Source organism: Copadichromis virginalis, linkage group LG14 (assembly GCF_057382275.1).
Source record: "Copadichromis virginalis isolate Kocher_CV1m ecotype Utaka linkage group LG14, C_Virginalis_male_GT1.1, whole genome shotgun sequence".
Classification (NCBI taxonomy): domain Eukaryota; kingdom Metazoa; phylum Chordata; class Actinopteri; order Cichliformes; family Cichlidae; genus Copadichromis; species Copadichromis virginalis.
This window is the reverse complement of record NC_140631.1, coordinates 4,728,068-4,753,106: the sequence shown is the minus strand read 5'-3', so window position 1 is coordinate 4,753,106 and position 25,039 is coordinate 4,728,068. Positions and strand designations below refer to the sequence as shown.

At 40.0% G+C, this 25,039-nt stretch overlaps 1 protein-coding gene across 3 annotated transcripts in view; it reads left to right on the top strand.

The window, feature by feature from the left end:
* The first annotated feature begins 2,359 nt into the window (after positions 1 to 2,359).
* The window catches only part of myo18ab (myosin XVIIIA b), a 127,845-nt gene continuing 105,165 nt past the window's right edge, over positions 2,360 to 25,039 (top strand). For all 3 annotated transcript variants that reach the window (XM_085479063.1, XM_085479061.1, XM_085479060.1), the window contains exons 1-2: positions 2,360 to 2,485; positions 5,080 to 6,154. In XM_085479063.1, the coding sequence (XP_085335189.1) occupies positions 5,165 to 6,154 (990 nt within the window). In that variant the 5' untranslated portion in view covers positions 2,360 to 2,485; positions 5,080 to 5,164. The remainder of the gene's footprint in view (positions 2,486 to 5,079; positions 6,155 to 25,039) is intronic.

Sequence of the window (25,039 nt, the reverse complement as noted above, 5' to 3'; positions counted from 1 at the left end):
AATAACAAAACATGTGGCTCCTGTGTGAACCAGCCAGGGAGACCCAGGGACCATGACAGGTTTGGGTATTAAACACATTGAAACAATTTTTTTCTGATTATTTTCCAGGTACAAAATTTACAGTGGGTGATGTCAGTACATTATGGATGCAAAATTCCACTGAAAAAATATAATTCTTCATAAAACTAAAGCTAATCTTGTGAAAAAAAACATAAAAGATACCAAAACACAGATTAAGTCAATAAAAATCCAAAGCCTTGTGCTCCATAAAAACTTTAAATTATGTTTCTACAATAAAATAAGCACTGTGTTTCCTTTGTTCTCTGTCGCGTCGTTAATGTCTACTCGCCCTCAGTCTACGCTCTGTGTTTCGGTCCCTGTTTATCTGCCTGTCAGTTTATATTTTCCCAGTATAGTTAGTCCTCTGTTCAATCTGCAACCTGCAAATAAAGCTGTTTACTTTGAGTTCAACTTTGCCTCACCGAATCCCGCATTTTGGGTCCTTCCTCCCTGCCTGCCTGCACACAGCCATGACAGCCCATAAAAATTATGAACAGAATCGGTGACAAAGGGCAGTCCCCCTTCTGAAAGATAGAAACCACCACCCCGGTCTGCCAATCCAGAGGTACGGCCCCTGATCTCCATGCAACATTGTAGAGGTGTGTCAACCAAGACAGCCCTACAACATCCAAAACCTTCAGGAACTCAAACGTCATCCACCCCAGGGGCCCTGCCACCAAGGAGTTGTTTAACAGCCTCAGTGGTGACCTCACAACCAGAGATAGAATAGTCGTCCCACTTGTCCCCAGAGGCTGAAAATGACTCCAATATTCATCAGTTTTACCAAGGCCAAGAGAATTACCAAATTTCCCCTTGTGTTACCAAATTTTTCCTTGTGGGACAATTAAAGGTTTATTCTATTCTATGCCATCCAGAGTAAGGTAGATACCATATTTCTAAGATTTTTAGGGTCAAATACAATAAAGTTTTATCTGAATTTAGAAGCAGAAAATTAGAGGTCACCCAGGTCTTTATGTCTTTAAGACATTCCTACAGTTTAACTAATTGGTGTGTGTTATCTGGCTTCATGGATAGATGGGTGGTGGGTGTCATCTGCATGTATGCTATGGCTTCTAATGATACTCCCTAAAGGAAGCATATATAACGTAAACACAGTTGATCCCATAGCACTGAACCCTGTGGAAGTCCATAATTAACCTTACTGTGTGAAGAGCACTCTTCTTTTACATGAACAAATTGGAGTGTATTAGTTAGATATAATTCAAATCACTGCACTGTAGCATCTTTCATACCTACAAGCATGCTCTAATGATTGTAATAAAATATTATGGTCAGCAGTATCAAACGCTGCACTAAGGTCTAGCAGGATAAGCACAGAGATGAGTCCACTGTCAGAGGCTGAAAGAGGATCATTTGTAACTTTCACTAAAGCTGTTTCTGTGCTGTGATGCTGTGGTGGGCTCTGAAATCTGACAGGAACTCTTCAAATAAGCCATTCCTCTGCAAATGATTAGTCGGCTTTTTTTTTTTTTTACACAATTATTCTTTCAAGAATTTTTGAGATAAAAGGAAGGTTGGAGATCGGCCTATAATTAGCTAAGACCGGTGGGTCTAGGGATGGGTTTTTAAGTATTGGTTTAATTAATGGTTTCATTTAATTACAGCTTAAAGACCTGTGCTACATAGCTAATTATTAGAGATAGGTCGATCATATTTAAGATAGAAACATTACATAACACAAATGTTGATGGTTTGGAGGATGTAATTACTGAAGTGAACTCAGTAATTAAACAATAGTAATACCATTGTTATAGTAAAGTAAATAACAATGGTATTGAAAGTAGCCGTACATAATGTTATATCTGTGAAATGATCCCAAGTATTTTTTTCACTAATGGCTAAAATTTTATTTGTTAAGAAATTCATGAAGTCATTACTAGTTAATGTTAAAGGGATGGTTGGCTCAACAGAGCTCTGACTTTTTGTCAGCCTGGCTACAGTGCTGAAGAGAAACCTGGGGTTGTTCTTATTTTCTTCCATCAGTGATGAATAGTAAGATGTTCTGGCTTTATGGAGGGCTTTTTTTTATATAAAGCAGCAAACTATTTTCCCAGGCTTTCTTTTTCACTGGAGTTACATTATCCAGAGTCGTACATAGTGAACAAGTAGAATTATTAACAAGATAATCGACTGCTGTGCACAAATACTGTGGTACAGTGGTACAGTTTAAATACACAACTCACAATTAAAAACCGTCTTTCCAGTAGTGTACCTGGTTACACTGTATGAACAGAAGGGGGAGTAGGTTGACCGCGTTTTAGATACAGTATTGACGCTTCAGAGCTGGACTGGGAGCAGCCTGCTATCACAACCAGAGCCTGAAAGCTTGTTTCTGTTCCCTACAAGCCGAGCTACACCCATTAACAAGGGACTAGCGAGGCTTCGTTTGAAGTATTGGAAAGCTGTGAGTATCTGTTCCTATAATAAGATGTGCTTCTACTGAGAAGGCACATTTAGTGTTAAGGCAGCTGTGCTGAGACGGACAGGCAGTCAGTGGGGCTGACTGAATGATTTTCATAGGATCCCAGAGTGTTCCAGGATTTGCTTTACCAAAATGAGGGCAAAGAACTGAGGCTGTGACCTGAGCCAATTAGGCTAGTTAGCTAGCTAGACGCTAAATGAAAAGTGAAAAAAAAATACATAAAATATGTAACCTTGTGTTTTTGGCGCGTTCTCATTTGGAATAGCATAAAACAAGAGATTTTGATTATTAGGTAACATTACCTTCATTTACAAAGCAGTAGCTCGGCTAGCTAATGTAGCTGAGAAGCTATACTTATTTTAGCTCTGTCATGCTTTTGTCCCCGACTTCACGCTTAATGAGAAGTGCGGCTGACAAATACGCTTTGTTTACGTTAGTGGTTAAGTATTAGTGTCGATTTAACCGCAGAAGCCAAGTAGATAAAAGGGAGGCAACTTAAAACTCTTAAGCCATTTAGCGTTTTAGCATTCCTTAACCAGTGCATATAGGACCTAACGCTACTCTTAGTGCAGACGCTCTTCGTTTATTTTGGCTACAGATGACAGAAGGTAATAATCTGAGCGGACTGTTAAGGAAACCTTTACTGTTCTGGCAAATTGGTTATTTGATACTGTGTTGCTAAACATTATATGTAAATCTGTACAACACGTTACCACGGTAGTTTTGCTGTATAGATATAAATAGCTGTGATGTTTTCAGTGCTATTCTGTTACACCTTTGAGCATATGACTACTTCATAACTGACAGTTTAGGCTCTTGCCTGATGAGGTTTTTATAACAGCTGAATGACCTTTTTTGCTGGAAATCCGGACTTATCTTAGCAGGAGAAATCACTGACATAATTCACCTATTCCACAGTTAAAATAGTAGGAGGTTTTTTTTATTTTTTGTAAATAAGAATCTCTGTGTATTACCCAGCAGTTTATAAGAACCAGGCTGAACCATGTGGATGTGCCTGCCTGGACTTTTCAGTTTGTGGCAGGACTTTACCTTATTTGTGAGGCTTACAAAAATGGTCTTGTCAAGCTTCTCCAGTGGGCTTCTTTAATGTAAGAATACTAGAAGTGTTCAGGGATGTAGGTCTGTTTTTTTTTGCAAGGTTGTCTACACATATGCTCTATGCAAACAATCAGGTTTGCTTAGACGTTTGATGCCAGCTTAAAAAAATGTTTTAGATCTGGTCTGTGCATTTTAATAGTTGTAAAATTATGTGTGTAATTACGGACATTTTTAACTATATGCAACAATACAGTGGTAAAAAATCCATTAAATAAGCAGGCAGAATCATGAAACAAAGCAGACAAAACATGTGGGACTACAAAACATATTCCAATACAGAAAGTGCTGCTAAACTGTTGAGGCTGAGAAGTGATATAAAAATGTAACTATGAGACAGTATAAATGTCTGTTGTCAGATTATGCCACCACTAGCAATAATAATAATAAGACATCCATCCATTCTGTTCCGTTTATCCTTGTCAGGGTCACGGGGGAGCTGGAGCCTATCCCAGTGTACACCCTGGACAGGTCACCAGTCCATTACAGGGCTAACACATAGAGGCACACAACCATTTGCACCTATGGGCAATTTAGATTTACCAGTTGACCTAACCCCTCTAACTGCACGTTGGTAACCACAGAAGGTCCTGGCTTCAATTCCACCAACAGGCCAGAGTCTTTCTGTGTGGAGTTTGCATGTTCTCCCACAGTCCGAAGACTTCAATAATACTGATAATAATTATTGTTTATATTATTTAATTGTGACATTAATGAGAAAAGGCAATTTTCTTAGCCTGTCTGACTGTTCTAGGTGTGTGAAAACATTAGGGAATCATTATTCTTTCATTATCGCTGTTACAGCCGCACACTGTCCTGCTTACCTTAATTTTTTATTCAGTTACAACCTTTTGGTCTGTGTGACCTTCGTCAGGTACAAAGAAACAGTGTTCATACACGTTTGCGCATATATACACATTGAGTAAGATTCAGCCAATTAGGGATTTCTGGCTATTAGGTAAATGGTAAAATGGTAAATGGACTGGTTCTTATATAGCGCTTTTCTACTCTTCTGAGCACTCAAAGCGCTTTACACAACTTGTGCATTCACCCATTCACACCCATTCGCACAAGCACATTTTTCTAGGTGCTAGGCATGTCACACCTGCATAACAGTCCACTCAGAATGTCAGTGCAGTCATCAACAAACCAAATAACGTTTAACATCGCCATCTGATCCGATAACCGGACAATTCATGTCTCTTATATATTCAGAAATTATCACTTAAATTCATAAATTGCCACAATTACAGAACTAGTTTACAACAAATATTCCTACTTTATGCACAAACCAGTGATGTATAATATTTTAAAATACCAACATCGCAATATATAACAGTCACATATACCACTAAATACACTCATGGACACGCACTGGTGTGCATGGAGAGCAGTTACTGTAATATTTAGCAGTTTAACAGAAATTGTTCTCTCTGTCTCTCTCTTTTTTTAATTCTTAGCCTTTCCTCGCTGGATCATAGCAAACACACCTGACCTGAAGTCAGTTCAGCCGAAAAGGGAACACTAAGTTAATTTAGTGCCACAATGTTTAATCTAAAGAAAAAGGAGAAGGAGAAGAAGGAGAAAAAGGAGAGGATGTCTGCAGCAGAGCTGCGCAGTCTGGAGGAGATGAGCATGCGCCGTGGTTTCTTCAACCTGAAGAGGGAGTCGAAGCGGGAATCTAGGAACAAGCTTGAGATTTCCAACCCCATTCCCATCAAAGTGGCCAGCACCAGTGATCTCCCCCTCACTGACATTGAATTAGATGGCTTGAGTAACCGAAGCAGCATGATCCTGGATGACCAACTAAGCATTGCCAGCTCCAATGATGATCTGAAGGGTGAGGGTGGAGGAGGACAGGATGGACAACGCAGCTCAGTGCGAGATCGAGTTGCTCACTTTGGTTCACTTGCCAAGCAGAACTCTACACAGATGATGAAACGCTTCTCCTTTTCCCAGAGAAGCAAAGAGGAGAGCCCTTCAGAGGGATCCACCCCTTCAGGCCAGAATTCTGCTGCCCCATCCCCACAGGTGGAGAGTAAAGTTTTCAGCATGCTCCGCAAGCACAGCCTCAAGCAGCAGCCTGGAGCAGAAGCCCCCAAAAGAATCTGCATTCCCGAAGTGGTCGATAAAACCTTCCCTGCACAACTCCAGCTGCCAGCTGTGGTTGCTCCAAGTCCACCTGAAACCCGTGAACTGGAACTCCAGCGCCGTAACACTGGTGACTTTGGATTTTCTTTGCGTCGCACTACAATGCTGGACCGCAGCCCTGATGGAGGGGTGTACAGACGTGTGGTTCACTTTGCAGAGCCTGGTGCAGGCACTAAGGACCTGGCACTGGGCCTGGTGCCAGGCGATAGGCTGGTGGAGATAAATGGACGAAATGTGGAGAATAAGAGTCGAGACGAGATAGTGGAGATGATCCGTCAGTCAGGAGACACGGTGAGGCTGAAGGTGCAGCCAATACTGGAGTTAAGTGAGCTGAGTCGCTTCTGGCTGAGGAACACCGAGGGGCTGCGCAGGGAGGCCAGACTGGTAAGGACCTCTTCCACTTATATATTGCTTTGTTGGTGATCAGCAGTGGCATACAACCTTTTTGTCAGTTCTGCATATTTTGATTTTGAAAAGCCATGCACCTTTCAAACATGTAAAAAGTACAGAGTAATTGTCTCTATTGCCGAGATGTACAATTTGGGTGTTCCTGTGCTTATATTATTCTTTATCAATTGCTCATTGTTTTCTAGTTTATAAGTTAATTGTTAGTAGAAGCCTGGAGATTAAAACTTTCTTTAAAACATACGTTTTGTGCTGCTGATTGAACATAGCAAAGATGACTTTTATTTTCCCTTTCATGGTTTGAAATTATATTTTTGTCCACTCATTTCAAACTCACTTAAAAGGCTCTAAACAGAATTTTCTTACTCCGCCTCTTTTTCTTGACTAAACCCTTTTTGATTTTATTATAATTACCTAACCCTTACCACACCCAAGTTAATAATATATATTTTTTTACAACAAGAATGTTCTGGACCTTTTTGTTTAGTTTGTTCTTCCTGCTTCTGTGTGAGGTTTCTTCTGCAGCCTCTAAACCCTTCTGATGACCTTCTGATCTTACATTTTCAGTCATTTTTGACTGCTGTCATCTGGCAAAGGCAGGTGAAAATGCTGACCTTAGTGGTGAGGGTGTAGCTAGATGATTGATGTATTTTTAGGTTTTAGCCTTTACAGAGCCCTTCCTCAGCAGCAGCTTGGCACAGACTTGCATTTCTGCAAAGTCAGCTTTTCCTTCATTTTTATCTGAAGTGCTGATACACTCAGCATAATGTGTGTTTACACAGCACTGAGTTCATCAGTACAACCACTGACTCGATATCGTACGGCTCAATGCTTTTTCGTTGACAGAATTACTGTTTTCATTTACTAATTCTTTCCTGTCACATTTACCAATTTAAACTACTGTCAACACTTCACAGATGTTTAACAGTATGTAGGTTGTAACGGTGATTCACTGGGCATAATTGTGTATTTTCTGTTAAGCTTTTAATTTGAAAATCCACCTCGTATGCTAATGGAAACTGAACGCAGTGTTAATGAAACTTGTATTGATGATTGCATGTTTAGCTGTCATAATGTACAAAACAACATTTTCAATAACCCGCTGAGTAGAATTGCAATGATTAGACAAGTAAAGATGGTAATATTTTGCTGATCCCCCCCCTTTGTTTGATTCTGCTTTATATTTGGATCCTTGAACAGTTGTAATACTTTGTAGCTGAAAATCTTACATTCAGTTTGCGCTATTTGTATAGATACCTGGCTTTAACAGCATCTGAGTTTACTCCAGCGGGCTCAGTGTCCCGATCAGGGCATAGTTGGCAGTATCAGAGGACTTTGTTTGGCTTTGGATCAAGAGTCCTTGTGACACAGTCAGGCTGAAAGAGACTCTGATCCCCTACTCCCACAATGGAATTCATCTCCTCTGGGATGCAGGGAGTGACTGTGCAGCCCATGCTGCCTTTTTCTAAACAGGAGACAGAGGCAGTGGCTAACTGAGGAGGTCTTTCTCTACAGTGGCTGTTTGTTAGGAAAATGCTGCTCTGAGTACTGGATAAGGACTTACTTGTGTCATGTGGGGAACTTCTAAAGTTTTCATGAAGCAAACAGGAAGTGTACACCGGAGGGAACTTTGTTTTAAGTGTATAGACAATCTTTGGTCAAGTACGCAAACATTCTGCACACCACAGAATGATCCGTTTTGTTGAGTTTTTTTATGTATGTTAAACAGCAGGCCTCTCTGTGTCTCTTTGTTCACTTTAATTGATATCACCAACTTGGGTTAAACAAAGGCAAGCTGACAAAGGGCCCATCATTCAATCTTGATAAAGTGTTGCCAAGTCACACTCCCAATTCCAACAGCAGCTGCTGGCTTTTCTGCATATTTTAAACATATTTTTAAAGCTAAGGTGTGTTGGTGCAATGAGTCTTCAACACAAGTATGAACACATTAAGACTTGATCAGGACTTGGAAGCAGGCAGACAGGATGCACTATTGTTTTAGCTGTGACCAGCATAGACAGGATATTCTTAAAAAAGCACGGGGATATCTTCGGAAACGAAACAACACATAGTACAATCATAGCCATATGTTTAAACTAAGGCCAGACACAGTAGCTGGGTCAGCTGATGTCAAAGCTTCTGTCAGTTGTTTTTTCGAAATGAACTTTTCTGCTGGTCATTTTGAGCATTTACTGATATTACTAAAAAACCATCAAAGAAACATTAGTGGTGTCTTCGCTCTTATGTATTTACATTGCACTGGGAACACCAGTCCACAGAGAGAAACACTGACCAGCCTGGCTGACCCTTTGAAGGGCTGCTCTAATGGTTTCCAGTTGCTGCCATAATGGAAAGCCCCTAACATGACACAAAGTAAGCCTCTTATCCAATTATACTCTGAGCAGCATTTTCCTGCTCAGAAGCCAGAGCTTCTGTCTCTTACCATGTTGTGTCCTGATGACTCTATTACACACACAAGCATACAAAGCATGAAAACAGTGGCAGCCATGCCGCCACAGCTGGTAACAGCTAAGAAGTTTGGCACACTCATAGTGTCTTGACCTGCCAGTCGCCTGGTCAAGGATATCCTGCCTTATCATCCTTTTCGATCTAAAAGGGACTATCAAATTGTTATATTGATTGATTGGCAATTGTTATTGTCATGTTATATTCAGTAAGACTTGAAACAAGTGACTGAGTTAGTTCCCGTTCTACTAAACAAGGGGATGTCCTTTTAGTCTGTTTACTTCCCGCTGTTTTTCTCCCTATCTTTTTGAATTTTGTCTTTGATTGGATCTGGCTTTCAAATGTCTTTACTGGCTGTCTCTGTATTAGGGTTTCCTACTTTACTGATGGCTTTCTTTCTATGTTAAGGCTCATTAGGCGCTAAGATAGTGATGTTTTAATTGTATAGAGGGCGAAATAATTAATTGGTCTCTTGCTGAATTTGTAAGTTTGCCTTCTTTGAGAGTCAAAGTCAAAGTCAAAGTCAGCTTTATTGTCAATTCTGCCACATGTACAGGACATACAGAGAATAGAAACTACGTTACTCTCAATCCCTAGATAAAATAGCAAATGAACATTTAAATATAAGAGTGATTAAAAATGCAAGTAAAATAATTAAAAAGTAAAATTTAAATAAATAAATACAATACAATTTTTACATATAACAAGAAAGCTATACAATATACAATATAATGAGTAAATGACATTGAGTGCAAACCAGGCAGAGTAGTGCAAATGGAGATTTGGTAATGTACGGTAAGAGATAGTGTAACAACAAAGTCTTATGAGGTAGTGGCAGTCCAATGCTCCACAAAGTGACTGGTAACTGGTGCAGGCCAGTGAGTGAGTTAGAGAGTGTGTGTGTGACAGAGTTCAGTAGGACCGTGGAGGAGAGAGGGGAGAGGGGGCAGAATCGGGAGGGAGTTAAGCTTCCTGACAGCCTGATGGATGGAGCTGTCCTTCAGTCTGCTGGTCCTGGCCCGGAGACTCCGCAGTCTCCTCCCCGATGGCAGCAGCTTGAAGAAGCTTTGCATTGGGTGCGTGGGATCAGCCGCTATGCAAAGGGATTTTTTAGTGAGACGGGTGCTGTAAATGTCCTGGAGGGAGGGGAGAGCGACACCAATGATCCTCTCTGCAGCTCTCACTATGCGTTGGAGGGTTCTATGACAGGACGCATTGCAGGCTCCAAACCACACAGTGATGCAGCTCGACAGGATGCTCTCGATGGTGCCTCTGTAGAAAGTGTACATGATGGGGGCTGGAGCTCCTGCTCTTCTTAGTTTGCGGAGAAAGAAGAGACGCTGCTGTGATTTCTTGGCCAGTGCTGTGGTGTTGTACGTCCAGGAGAGATCCTCTGTGATGTGCACACCCAAGAACTTGGTGCTGCTCACTCTCTCCACAGACGCTCCGTCAATGGTCAGAGGAGCATGTTGGGTGTGCATTCTCCTGAAGTCCACAACAATCTCCTTCGTCTTCTCCACATTCAGAGAGAGATTGTTGTCAGCACACCACGTGGCCAGGCGTCTCACCTCACTTCTGTAGTTGGTCTCATCCCTGTTGCTAATGAGACCCACCACCGTTGTGTCGTCCGCAAACTTGATGAAGAGGTTGGAGCTGTATGATGGAGTGCAGTCATGGGTCAGCAGAGTGAAGAGGAGGGGGCTCAGCACACATCCCTGCGGGGCCCCCGTGTTTAAAATGATGGTGCTGGATGTATTACTGCCGACCCGTACTGCTTGAGGTCTTCCGGTGAGGAAATCCAACAGCCAGTTGCACAGTGAGGTGTTGAGCCCCAGCTGGACCAGTTTTTGAGTGAGCTGTTGGGGGATTATGGTGTTGAATGCTGAACTGAAATCTATGAACAGCATTCGAACATATGAGTCATTTTTGTCCAGGTGTGTGAGTGCCGAGTGGAGTGCAGTGGAGATGGCATCATCGGTTGAGCGGTTGGGCCGATACGCAAACTGGAAGGGATCCAGGGAGGGGGGCAGGACAGTCTTGATGTGTTGCATGACTAGTCGTTCGAAGCACTTCATCAGGATGGGAGTAAGTGCAACAGGACGGTAGTCATTAAAGCAGGAGGGAGATGACTTTTTTGGAACCGGAATGATTGTGGTGGCTTTAAAACATGTGGGGACGACAGCCTGGATGAGTGATATGTTGAAGATGTCTGTGAAGACATCAGTGAGTTCCACTGCACAGTCTCTCAGTACACGACCAGGAATGTTGTCAGGACCCGGAGCTTTACGTGCATTGATCCTGCTGAGGGATCTCCTCACGCTGTCCGGGGACAGAGTCATCACCTGGTCACCAGGAGGGGGTGGGGTCTTCTGTGTGAGAACTGAACAGTGTCTCTCCACCTAGTCACATTTTGCTTGTGCATCAAATACAATGCAAAGCGTTAAGGTAATTTATTTATTTTATGATTATTTTATAATGTGTGTGGTCATCGCCATAGCAATGTGGCTGAGCATCTTGTGACCTGATTAGCGTTAGATACGAACGCTACAACAAAGGTGGACGTCGGGGTGTGGATATATCTGCTGCTTGGTCTGTGGCTTTTCGTCAGAGTCACGGGCCACTGTGTTGGGTTTTTTTTTTTTTTTTGAAGCTTTTCTATCGTTGCTGGGTTTCAAAAATGGTGGTTTTAATTTTTTCACTTTGGAACCATGGCCGAGCAAGTAGTATTTCAGTACCAGGTACTATGCCTAATGGAAAACCTTTAAAACCGTTGCAAGTCGATCTGAGTAGGTACTAGTGGAAAAGGGACTTATCTGTCACTCCTAAGGCATACCTGACCATTGTCTCGATGTCCACATACATGTCCTGCACCACCCTCACATACTTCTGTACCACATCTAGTTTCCTGATACAGTACCAAAGTTCTTCTCTTGGCTTACTCGGTCACCCTGACCTGCTGCCCATCAAGCTAAAAAGCATCCTTTCTTCTTTGTCAGTGTCCAGCCTCTCATACAACTCAGTAGAGCAGGGCGATATGACCAAAAATGTCTATCACGATATACATTTGAAAATCTGCGATAATGACACAACTGACGATATAATTGACACTAGACAAAATACTTTACAACTCTACAACTTTATTAGTGCAAAAAAAAACAACAACCCATCAATGTATTTTGCACTTACACAAGCAGCTTTTTAAGTACATTAAAGTTATATAAAAATTTGCAGTGCAAATGCAAATCCTTGCTGACAGTTTAACCAAAAGGCATTTCCAGTGGAAATTGGCCGACATATCCTCAGCATAACCATGTATAATATCCACAAAACTTAAAAAGAGGTTATACAAACACTTATGTTGAAGCACAGTACGTATCACTCCGAGGCTCCTGCCTACGATAGCCGTAACGCTCCGACAGTCCATCAAGTGGTGCGGCTTCGTAGCTTAGCAAAGTCGTACTGAAACATTTGACAGATTTTCGAGCGCCGTGTACATAAAATCGTTTCGAGGTCAGTAAACACAACCAGAGTTCATACATAAGGCACACGGGATTATAAGGGGCACTGTCGATTTTCTGAAAAATCAAAGGATTGATTTTAAGTGTGCCGTATTTTCCAAACAACACGGTAATAATGACGGCCCGCTAGCATGCTCTACCAAAAATAGTGCTTTGTTGTATATCTGACGGACGAAAGCCAAACCAGTTCCACACCACTGAAGTTGCAGCATTTTTACAAACCAGTTCTGGTTCATCTGTTTCATTCAACGATCCACTTTCGCTCTTCTCATTCTTCGTCGCAGCCATGTGCGTATGTAAACAAAGGCACTGGCGCATGTGCGTTTTACCCATATTCTATCGCGATATGTCATTTTCCTATCGTTGCCCAACATTACACCGGTATTACCGTAAACGGTATGATATAGCCCAGCCCTACAACTCAGTATAAGCCTTTTCTTTTCCCTTGTTCGCCTTTTTTCAAACAACTTGCCTCATTCATAATGCATGACACAAAGCCCCACATTTTTAAGTCGCAATTTAATATATTTTTTTTAGATGTTATTATTTGATATCTTAATAATATGCAAACATCTTTTACATTAACATGTCTTCATATCATATTTAACAGAGGTCCCGCACATTAAAGCGGGATGATTCGTTATGGAATAATGTGCTTAAGGCATTATTATATTACATTAGTTTGCAATGAAATGTAACTGAACTACAGAGAGACACTTGATAAAATTAGCACATCCTCTCAGTCAGCTGAAGAAAAGTGAATGTTGGCCTATGACACTGTTAAGACACAATGACGTCTGTGGTGTTCTATTATAAACACGTATGAAAACAGTGATATGTCAAGTTTTTGTCTTGGATGAGTTCCTTAGTTCCATGTTGCGCTCCTCATTTTTCCATCTCAAATCCATATTCCCCCTAAAAAGTGTTCAAGTAGTGTTATTATTGATGTAAGCATATATTAAGTAGAAAGAATGCCTTAACTTGTCATGTAATTGCCATTGCCAAGAAGCTTACATCTTTAGTATTTGGCACACTTTTGCATAATTATCTCAGCTATTTACAGCCACACCCTGTTAAGTAGGATAACATGCAGCATGGAAATGTTTAAGTAAACCTGCTAACTAGTAAATATTATTCACATAAGATTTTAACAGCAGGAATAAAAACTGAAAAGGTCTGAAATAAGAGGGATGGGTGGAGCGTGAGAGAGACTGGAGGCTAAAGTAGTAAGAAGCTGTCTTTTCTTGTCTTAACAGGCTGCCTAAAAGCAACGGAAAGCACGTCTTCCCTTTAGGTCTCACTTTGGTATTTGTGGAATCTGTTTTCGAACAAATAGGCCACTTCCTGACCCTATCCTCCCGAGAATCTCTTGTGGAGGAAGAGGAATGAGTTTTTGAGGATCAGGGTTGATGGAGGAGGGAAGGAACTTGATGGGTTCATATGGCTTAGAAAACATCTTGGAAAACAGTTTGCTGTATGGTTTTCTGTATGGTAAACTGTTTTCTATGATGGTTCTACACGCTGTATTTAAAAAAACTTTTTTCGCACGTTGTTATTCAGCATGATCTAAACATCTGGAATCCAGAATAATGGACTCGGGATCATTGACTAAGACTGTGTTAAAGCTGACAGTAGTTCTGTACAAACACAGTGTCCTAATTAATGCTTTCATAAATGGAAGTGTTAATCATTTGTTTTCATCAATAAACAAAATGCAGTGACTGAACAAAAGAGAAATCTAAATCAAATCAATATTTGGTGTGACCACCTTTGCCTTCAAAACAGCATCAGTTCTTCTAGGTACACTTGTACACAGTTTTTGAAGGAACTTGGCTGGTAGGTTGTTAACAGCTTGGAGAACTAAGCATAGATCCTCTGTGTATGCTGGCTTCCTCACATCCTTCTGTCTCTTCATGCAGACAGTCTTGATTATGTTGAGATCAGGGCTCTGTGGGGGCCATGCCATCACTTACAGTACTTCTTGTTGTTCTTTTCGCTGAAGATAGTTCTTAATGACTTTGGCTGTGTGTTTGGGGTTGTTGTCCTGCTGCAGAATACACTTGGGGGCAATAAATAATCATTTATATTTCTGAAAGCATTCTTTTCTTATAGCATTTTTTTCACATCTGCCTAAAACTTTTGCACAGTACTGTACATGCATGTATACATAAAAAAAATATATACTGCAGTTGCTCTTGAAGATAAAAAGCTAATCACACCAAAGGAAATAAAATGTTCTTTGTGTACTTCTAGGCAGAGCAAAAAATGAAGATGTATCAAAAGCTTTTAGCCATGTACATCACATCAAGTCATGGCTAACAAGCAGTGGACAGAGTGTTTTCAGATACAACTACTATGGCATTAACCAGCCATAAAACCACGGACGGGTGCTGCTACAAGATCGTTATTATCTTGTCTAGACATCATACCTAACTATTAAAAACGAGGCCGTGTGTAAGAGCCATCAGAAATTCGGATTGTGTATAACCCGGAAACTGGTATGAATTAATCCAACTACACATAAATGGATGGGCATTTCTCTTTCAAAAGAGCTAATGCTAATAACACCACATACAAAGATGTTGCAACATCAATAAATAGGTCTTTTAACGTTTCAACATTCAACTGATGAGGACTGACAAGCCAGTAGACTGGAATGCCGTAGGACAAGTTTTAAGTTTTGTGATAAGTGATGGTTGGAGCACACATTTAATGGCGGTGCATAACTTTACATCAGTGTGTCACAGTTGCCTTTACTTAACATTATTGGTAATTACCCGAATATTTTTGTTTCTGTAATGGTTGCACTACGTGCATATGCTCCTTAATTGGAATAATGCTAAAATGTAACTATTGTTGTTATCCATAATTTTTTAAAATGTACTGCTTGCCAAAAAAAATAAGACAAATTGAAAAGCACATTATTATTTTCTTAATAACGACGCCAAATTGCATTTATTTAGTTGCATTCTTGAATAGAAAAATTTATTTTAGTGGTTGAATATGATATTTTATTAAATTCTTAATTCATACATTTTTTAAATTAATATTCTGACATTGGTTCTTGAAAAGGATTATCTAAATATGTCTGTATAGGTTCTCAGTCATCCAGGTCATGGTAGTTTAAGGAACTTGGACTATGGAAATAATATTTTTTCTTTATTTACTTACTTTTGACTTCACAAAGTCAAGTCTAGTGTGCTGGTTCAAATTTAGGTATAAAAACGTGAATTCAGTTTGAAATGCGGCATTTCTGTTCAAAATGGTGAAAAAGGGAGGAGTCTGTGTTAAAGCACTTGTAGATGTTCGAGGGTTCTCACAGTTTGATCAAGTATGCTTTGGAGTGGATTGCCAAGACTGATACTTGCGGTAAGGAAGAGGCAGAAAGCCGACTGAAGCAGATATCTGGCACCTCAAGATTTTAAGTACTAGAGCCAGAGCTCCATCTCAGATAAATACGTCTAGATCAGGTAAATGGACTGCTTCTTTTATACCACTTTTCTACTTGACCCTACTTAGCTTGTGAGCTCAGACAAGTTCTTGGTCAGGGTACTATGGCCATAATCAGGGTCTGAGAAGATCTCAAGAATGAATAAGCACATGACTGAATGAACAAGGCTTTAATGTAAAAATGGCTTATAAGAAGTCATTATTAAGCCCTGTTTGTACCTAGAAATGCCTGAGATTTGCTAGGGAGCATAAAAACATAACTGTAGACTACTGGAAGAAGGTACTCTGAATAGACGAGTCCACGTTTAAAGTGTGTTTCAGCATCATCCTGTTTATGTCTGCAGAAAAGCTGGCAAACATTTTGATGCTATAAGCAGTTCACCCAGATTGAAATCTCATGATCATCCTCACGCCACAAATCAAGATCTTGCATGAAGCTTCAGAATGAGGTAAATTGGAAGAAAAACTGTCAGTCAAAACAGAATTCAATGATTTGTAAGTCATTGAAAGCCTATATTTAATTTAAAGTACTGAAAATACAAGAGATTAAATGATAAATAAATAAACAAACTATGCCAGCAATGTATTTGAAAAAATCTGGGAGACTGGCATGCTTTTGGCTATGCTCGTCTCACTAATAACAAATGTTCAATTCTTGTAGAAGTAAACAAGGGCTTAAATACTTACTTTGCTTTCCCTGAGTAAGCCTTAATATGGACTACAGCAACAAAAAAAAGTATATGGCCTCAGCCTACAGAAAGGCCTTGGCCTTGGTGAAGTTGAACTTCTTGCTGTGAGGCGAGGGTGCACACCACCACACCACCATGTTGCCAAGTTCTGCATTTATAACATATTATTTTAAATATTCCTTGCATAAAGTATCAATAAGAGTATTTATTCTGCACGATGTGAATCCTCATCATTGAAATATTGACAACTGGCCTGTAGGTGTAAATAGACAGTGGAGTCCTGGCCTGACAAGTTAGCTCTTTTGTGTTGTGCCATCAGCTTAGTCAGAGGTTTTGTAGTTTCCCGGATGTATATATCATGTCATTCCTCCTGGCACTTAACAGCATGGACTATATTACTCTGTTTGTCCCAGGGGACCAGATCCTTCGGGTGGACCATGTTTGGGTTTGAAAGCTACAGAGAAGTGGTGTTTGGAGAAAATTTGCGAGTTAGCGTGGACCCCGTGCGTGAGGCTGCACGGTGCTAACACGTTTACGAGCTAACCGCACTAATGTGTTGATGCCGTGCAGCCCCACGCATGGGCAATCCGTGCTAATGTGTTAACGAGCTAACCGCACTAACGCGTTGAGGCCGTGCAGCCCCACGCATGGGGTAATCTGTGCTAGCGTGTTAACGAGCTAACCGCACTAAGGTGTTGATGCTGAGCAGCCACATGCACTGGCAATCTGCATTAATGCGGTTGTAACGTTAACGTCATTTTAACAAGATTAATGCTGGCAGCACTAATTTTTAGACATAAGTTGTAACGGCCGCCATTTTCTTTGTGAGTGTTTATTACATTGCGTGCTGCGGGGAAAAGCCTGTTCTAACGTTTAGAACAGCCTGTTTTAAGGTTTATTTTGAGGACCTGATGGCTGTTTATTGCTTCTCATCCGTAAACTCCATACTCTATCGTGTGATTCTTGCATAGGTGGTAGAAGAGGTTTGCCGTGTTTGAGTCTGAGGTGGGGACCGGTTTGCGACATAATTTGCATAGCACAGTTTTGTGGTCCGTGTCAGACTTTTCGTAGCCAAACCATGTCCATGCTACAGAGGTAGCCCGTCGTTTAGGAATAAGGTCCTCGATTTGTTTTGATTGGTCCTTCTGTTTTTAGCTATCTGGTTCTGCCTCATCTTCACTGGATTTGCTGGTATTATCTGTGCCCCAGTAAAAAGATATTGGCGTTAACAGTGTATTTTGCGACAAAACGAAACAAAAGATGGCGTATAATTTGAAATGATAAATGTTTTCATTTCATTATCCTATATATTTTGTCATATCGAACAGCCCTAATAATTGGTCATCTGGTAACTTCCCTACCACCCAGAGCCTGTCCCAACTCCTCTTTGAACTCTGCATAACATTTTTCCTTTTTCAACTTCTACCAAGAACCAGATCTATTCCCTGGATGAAAAAAGTCCAAACATGCTCCAGACTTGCTGTGGAGATATTGTTAATGCTAATATTGTTGTGCTAAAATAAATACCACATTTCTGAGGAAGCCAGTTACCTAGCTCTCAGCAGGTAAGAAATGTGTGTAAGAGTTAAAGAAAAGTGGCGGATTAGCACACCGCCAGAGCCCATGTCTTGGTTTGATACCACAGTTTGTTTTGGTCTGTCTCTGTTAGTGCTGCTGCTGCCTGAAAACCACACCGTCAGCACTCTCCTTTTTCTACACACTAAGCACAGTGACACAGCAGCATGGTCAAAACATGCTGTCTCCGTTGAAACACTTGGATGTTTCCCTGTCAACGCTATTATTGTTCACTAAAACTAAAAGAAAATCTAAACAAAAACTAAACTTCAAAAAGAAATTAAAACTGAAATGATTTTGTGGACTTGGAAACAAGCTAAAGTAAAACACAAATATATAGGAAATATCCCCAGTCTTAGTGTGTATCACCACTACTTTGATGAGGATCTATGCTCTCTATACAATAATACTTAATTAAAAGTAACACTCTAACTGAATGTGTTCTTTTTATTTAAGGAATCCCGCTGACTTAAGTAATTACACTGGGTCCTGTGGTTGGGGTTGTTGTTGGTATGTTGAGCTGGCAGTGGGAGAGATCCAGCTCTGTGTGTAATGTAACAGCAAACGTGTGTGTAAATAATGGATGCAAAGCATGTTCATGCCATCGGGGTCTGCTGTGGTCATTCACATGAGACTTTTCCATTTTATCTTGTGCAGCAACTAGCAGGTCAAGCCAACCAAAGTATATATCATTGTGATCATTAGCTCTGATGAGTCATTTAGTTATTTTGTTCTTGACAGCAGACACTTCCTGTATGAAACCCCCCAAAATGCAAGAGTAGGAATTCATTGCAACAAATGTAAGCATGCTCCTTGTTTTTTGGGTCTTATACTGTCTTGTGGTATTTGAGATATAGAACTCACCAAGGCACTGGTGCCACATAGATTGCAATGAATTGCACTCCATTCTGTGTGGCAGGGGTGTTTCAAACATAAGTGATTTCATGGTTTGGCTACTAAGCTGTTGTTCAGTAGAAGATGTGGTCAGAGTGAATCAGTCACATTAATCACTTTCATTTACCTCTAAGCACATGCTCTGGCTCATACTTTTGTTAAACTCGAGTGGATTCAAGTGGAGCTCCAGTTTTTCACCTAGTGCCAGGTTAAATTATGGTCTCGGGGCCCCATTTAAAAAATAAAATAAAAAGAAAGAAAAGTTTATTATAAATATATGCACACTTAAAAAGACCACATTTGTGCCACTCAATGAAAACTGCTTTTCAGTTTTTGTTTGACCAAATGGGCAGAGTGCCTCTGTGTTTTATCTATAATTTCCTCTCCTGACCTAAGCCCCGAGATTTCTGCCAGCCCAACACAGCAGACAGTGGATTAGCCTGATTGTACACTACGGTATTCAGTCATAAGTTATGGTGTGTGTGTGTGTGTTCACCTAACTAATGGCTTGCATATAGCAATCTAGTAATTTACAGATATTGTATTTACTTTTAACTATGCAAAAGACTACTGAAATATCATGTGAAATATGTTGGTTGAGTTTGAGCTTTAAGTCATATAAAATCTATCCCACCTCTCTTTTTTCTGTAAGAGTCAGTCATCCTTGAAATGCATCTAGGAAACCTTAGGGGAGGTGATTATGTAATTTAGGTTTTAGGGTTGCACATATAGAAACTTTTTTTAAAATTTATTCTTGTACCTGTACTCTACTGTGATTTTTATCCCTGATATCCCTGTGTTTTGTTTTTTGTTTTGTATTTTTTTGTCGTCAGTCCAAGTCAGAGTTACCCTGATGATATTGTCAGGAACTTTTTTCAGACTTGACAAAACTACAGATTACTGAGCCACACAACTCCCTGGTAAATTCGTAAATTCATGAATTGTAGTCATGCTCAACTCTTAAGTAATGTTGAGTGATATCAGGAGTTAGGGTGATATGACCCAAAATTCATATCTTGATATTCTTTAGCTGGATGGCGATATAAGATATATATCTTGATATGTTTTTTAAAGCCATAAAGTAAGAACAAAAAGAGAGTTCTTAGTCAAAGCTGTGTCCCAAATCTCACATAGGCACTTTTATTAACATACAGCATAGATGTACAAGAAAAAATTACTCTGAAATAAATTATCAGCATTTATTAAATAATAATGCTCCATAAATAAAACATAAAAAAATAATGTTGTTTTTGTGCATAACAAAAAAGCTCACAATTGTGCAGTCAAAATGTAAACTAAAAGATGCTGAGCATAACAACAAAGACAGACCGCAGCAGGTTTCGTGGTCAGTAAACACAACCAGAATTCATACATAAGGCGCACTGTCGATTTTTGAGAAAATGAAAGGATTTTAGGCCAGTCGTCAACGTGTTAACCCGGTTAGCTCATTACGCCGTCCAGCCCTACGCACGGGGTCATCTACGGTAACTCGTTAACAGAGATTTGCCCCGTTAATGCAGTTATGGCCTTAACGTCACACTGGCAGCACTAAAATAGTAATCTTCAAATGTTTTCTTTTTACTGACCAGCTCCTCTTTGATAGCTTCCGTGTCCATCTTGTCGTTGCCTGCAGGTGAAGCGATGGGGGAGGGGGAGTTGTGTTCAGTGAAGGGGAGAGGCGAGGCCGAGTAACGTTGTGTAGGGACAAAAGTGGACGAAAGAGAGGCAAACTTGCGGCTCCACAAGTATAATTAAAGTAACATAGACTATATCGATATAAACGATATTGTCACATCTCATATCTCGTATAAAAATATATTGATATATTTAAAAAGTCGATATATAGCCCAGTCCCATCAGGAGTCATTAACAGATCAAAAGTAATGTACCCAATTTTTCTCAAATAAAGTCAGTTAATCTGGGTTTATTTGACACACACATAAAACCAAAATGGATTCCAGTAGGAAAACAATCCTCCCCGGCTGTGTATGTGTATGTCTGCAAATACTGCAAAAAATCTTGTGAAGACGTGATGTTTTTCTGTCCTTGTAAATTGTGTGGCTTTGAAATGATTGCAACCTTTTACTGTTTTGTTGTTTTTCACTTACCTTTGTGTTAGATTGGCAAAGCTGTGACACTATCATTGGGTAGAAAAGTTGATGACCATTTCTAACACAGCCGGCTGATTTCAGGATCATCTTTTTGCTGGTACTAAATTGAATTGTGCTCCCACGGATCTTTGTGAAGTGTCAGCACGAGGCTTGGTACATAGATGTCACCAAATACACCCACCAAAGAGGGAAAAAATTATCATGAAGGCCTGAAGTTGACATAAACAAAGAACCCTTTCGCTCTTTGAACACATTTCCAAGTTAACTTTCAACAACCTAAATCCTTTATGGATTGTGATGTGTTCAGAAGCTGCAACCTGATTTCTTCTGACATCATTGACATGTCATCAATACATTCCATTGAACCACACATGCTTTTAGCTTTCATGATGCTGAGGGTTTTAGTCAATGAGGCTGTTTGTTTGGTTTTGGCAGCAGTCACTGGCCTGTGCTTTGCTGCCCCAATATCTCTTGCACTTTGATCAGATATGAATTACAGGAGCTGATTCTTAGTGTGTAAAGGGCATCATCTGCTGTTTTGTTATGCCTATGCATGCCTCAGAAATTACAGTAGCCAAACAGAATTCGCATGCTTAGGAGTGAAGAAATATGTTCATTTGAGATGGGGTATTTTTTGTTTCTTTTGAAATGTAGAACTGTGTATGTCTGTTTGTGTATGCATTATTATCATCTTTGCGTTTTTAATTTTGTCACTACCAACAAATACTCAACTTTGCCACCTGCAGCCCTGCCTCTGCTCTTTTTGTTAGTGCTATTGTCTCTAAATTATACATAGCAGGTCTCACTACCATCTGTACACCTTATCTTTCATTCATGTTGCTATCCTGTGACAAATCACCTGACACCTGTCTCCACCCACTCCATCTTGCCTGAATTCTCTCCGCCTCTCTTGTGCATTTGTATGTCTGCCTTTGTGAGCACAAAGTGTAATATTTTGAAAACAAGGAAATATGGGGACCTTTGACTTGTTCAGTTTAGATTCTGGTTTAGGTTAGGTTAAAGATATTGCTATCAGCACACGTGGTATGAGACAGTCATGAGATCGAATAATATAATCATTAGGCACCTTGAGTCAACTGTTGTTGTGATCCGGGACTATATAAATAACACTGACTTGAATCACCTATAGCTTTTTATATTACCGTATATCCAATAATAGGATAAATTTATATCTTCATGTAATTTAATTATAAAGCTGTCAGTTTCACTGTAATTTGTGATTTACACCAGTATGCTGTGTTTTCCTTAAGTTATCTTCAAATAGAGTAGGCTGCTGGTGATCAGTAAAAAATTGCTATGTTTTTATTGTCAAGATTATTAGATACTTTGTCATTAGATTCTTTCTCAGGATCAAGGGTCGAGGATTAGCTTCTTAATTTTACCATATGAGGAAAGAAAATCAAGAGTTTGTAGCTGGGGTGCTGTTTCTTGGATGGGAAACACCCAGCTGCTTCTACTGATGGGTGCCAATGATATTCTGGGCAGTTTTAATCATCTTCTGCAGAGCTTTCTGGGCTTAGGCCTTGATCATCCCATTGTGATGTTTCCAGTTAAGAAGATTTCTGTTGCTCTTCTTTAGAAGTCAACAAGTACTTGAAGTTGAGTTGTTTTTGAGCTTTCTTCATTAGGGTTGAGATGAGTGATAACCACAGCTTCAGTGATGTAAAGTATTTCGCCTAATTCAACAATCGAGTCCTTAGTTCTCTTGATCATAAGCAGTGGGTTGTTTAGTGAACTTTTACATGGTAAAAGCCTGGGCTATGCTCTCACGCTTTGCTTTCACCTTATTTTTGTCTTTCCATATGTTAGTAAATTAAGTATGTAATATTCTAAATATTATATAAATAAAATGACAGTTAAATATTTTTAGAAAAAAACAACAGAGTTGGGTCAAATTTCAGACTGTTGATTTCATCTCATCTGATTTGATTTCACACAAGCCTTTGCATACAGGACTTTGCTACTCATGATACACAGAGTCACCGTAGAGATGTTACGTCAGCGCATTTCTCCCTTCTTTCACCACCCTCTTCTTTAGGCTGCATTCTTTCCAAAGGCACTTTAGCTTGACATTCCCACAACCCTCATTCTCTTTCATCTTGACTAAAGCTATCATAAAATATTTGTACCTTATCTACATCAATCTCCCATTCCCTTCCCAGATTAATGTGGAAGCCACTGCAGAAAAATATATTCTGTAGTTTTGGGATTGCTGAAGTGTGTGTGTGTGTGTGTGTGTGTGTGTGTGTGTGTGTTTGTGTGTGTGTGTGTGTGTGTGTGTGTGTGTGTGTGTGTGTGTGTGTGTGTGTGTGTGTGGTTTTTTTTTGGTTCCATGGCTCCATCTTGTGGAGAAAGATCAGAAGTGTGGGGAAATGCAGAGCACTAAGGGGTCAATATCTGCTGCCTACTGGCTGCTCCCAATAGGGCTTAAATATCTTGGACTCTCCGCCAGTTGCGCTTAGAACTGAAGAAGTGTCTTGGATGAGAGGTGTAACATATTCAAGAAACTTAAAGAAGTCCAGTCGCTTTTCTTTCCAAGCTCCTTAGATTAACATGATCTGGATGACGGGGAACCTTCACAGGCTCATAAACCTGACAGCTGCAGTAAAAAGTACTGTGATTGCTCAATGAGTAGGAAAGCAAAATTTAAGTACCTGTTGATGCCTTCTGCGTTTTCATTTTTGAGTTGTTTCCATAATTCTCCTGATTTGATCTTTTGCACATCGAGGGGCTGCTGTCTTGTGGCTGGTTCTAAGCTTTGGATAGCTTTAGCTTTGGACAATTTGCCTTTCTTTAATCTTTATAATGTCCATGTCAGCTGGGTGAAGGGGATTAAACTGTTTGATTAGGTTTGTTGTTACCAATGTTTTCATGGCTGACCCCTGAACCCCTGGTGAACTTTGCATCTTCACTCAGAGTGAGGAGCTTCAATGCAATATTTTTGTGTGGCTGTGAGTGTGTGCATTACTTTTTGCCTGCATCGTGTGTTGCACATTAAACAGACCAACCTGAGCCTGACCAGTTGGCCACCAATAAGGGCTGAGGACATTGGCAATGGGGACTTTCTGGTCCCTGGCTAGCCAATCAGCGCATCTCTAAAACATATGACTGTGGTAATTAAAACATGCCTCAGACAGGGTTTACTTACTAAAACAATCACTTAAAAATATATATATACATATATAAAACGTGGGTCCTTTTTAGGAAAAGCCACAGATTAGTATAAAAAACTCCTGTTAACAACAACGGTAAATAACATTACTCATAAGAAAACAGACTTTACTTAACTGGGACTCATTCAACTGAAAAAGTACCACAGTTTAGACAGAACAGAGATAAGACCTGGGTTTTCTTTCTTTCCTTTGCTAGCAGCATGAGAGAAGCATTCATTTCCTGTAACATGTTCCACTCTGCTTCTGCTTTCATTGTGATGCCTTCCTTTAGCTGCTTTACACGTCTTCCTCTTTGCTGTATACACTGGTTTCACAAAGGAAGACAGTGCAACTAGGAACCCCAGCACTCTACACAGCACATGTAACATGTCTTGTACAAAATTCAAAAGCAGAGAGAGTTGATAAAATAGAAGGTTTTGTAGGATTAGAAAGCTGTAGTGCTAAATGAGGAATTGAATTGGAACAAGATGACTCGACTAAATATGAAGGTATGTTACCATTATATGGGACATGGCATTGTAACTCAACTCGGAAGTTCTAAGAAATAATGGCTAAGATCTCTCCTGAATATTGCTCTACGAGATCGATGTATCTTTTGTCATTATAGCAAGCTCGTACTGTAGTGCTGTGCAAATTCTGTGTCTCTGTGTGTACATATACAGTTATGTTTAAAAATTGAATTACTTGAAAAAACAAAAACTGGGTGCACAAGTTGATATTATTTAGGATTTTCTGTAATCTGAACAGGCTCAAAAGTATACATACAGACTTAAATACATTTCTCAAAAACTTGCAACAGTTTTTAATCAGAGTATACCATCAAGTCAGTTAGGTTGCAGAGGGAGTTATTAATCAGTTCCAGCTGCTTTGGTGTCGAAACAGGTGCACTAGAGAGGCAACAGTGAGCCGACCCCCAAACAGGAATGGTTTTACAGGTAGAAGCCACTGACAATTTCCCCCTACTCAT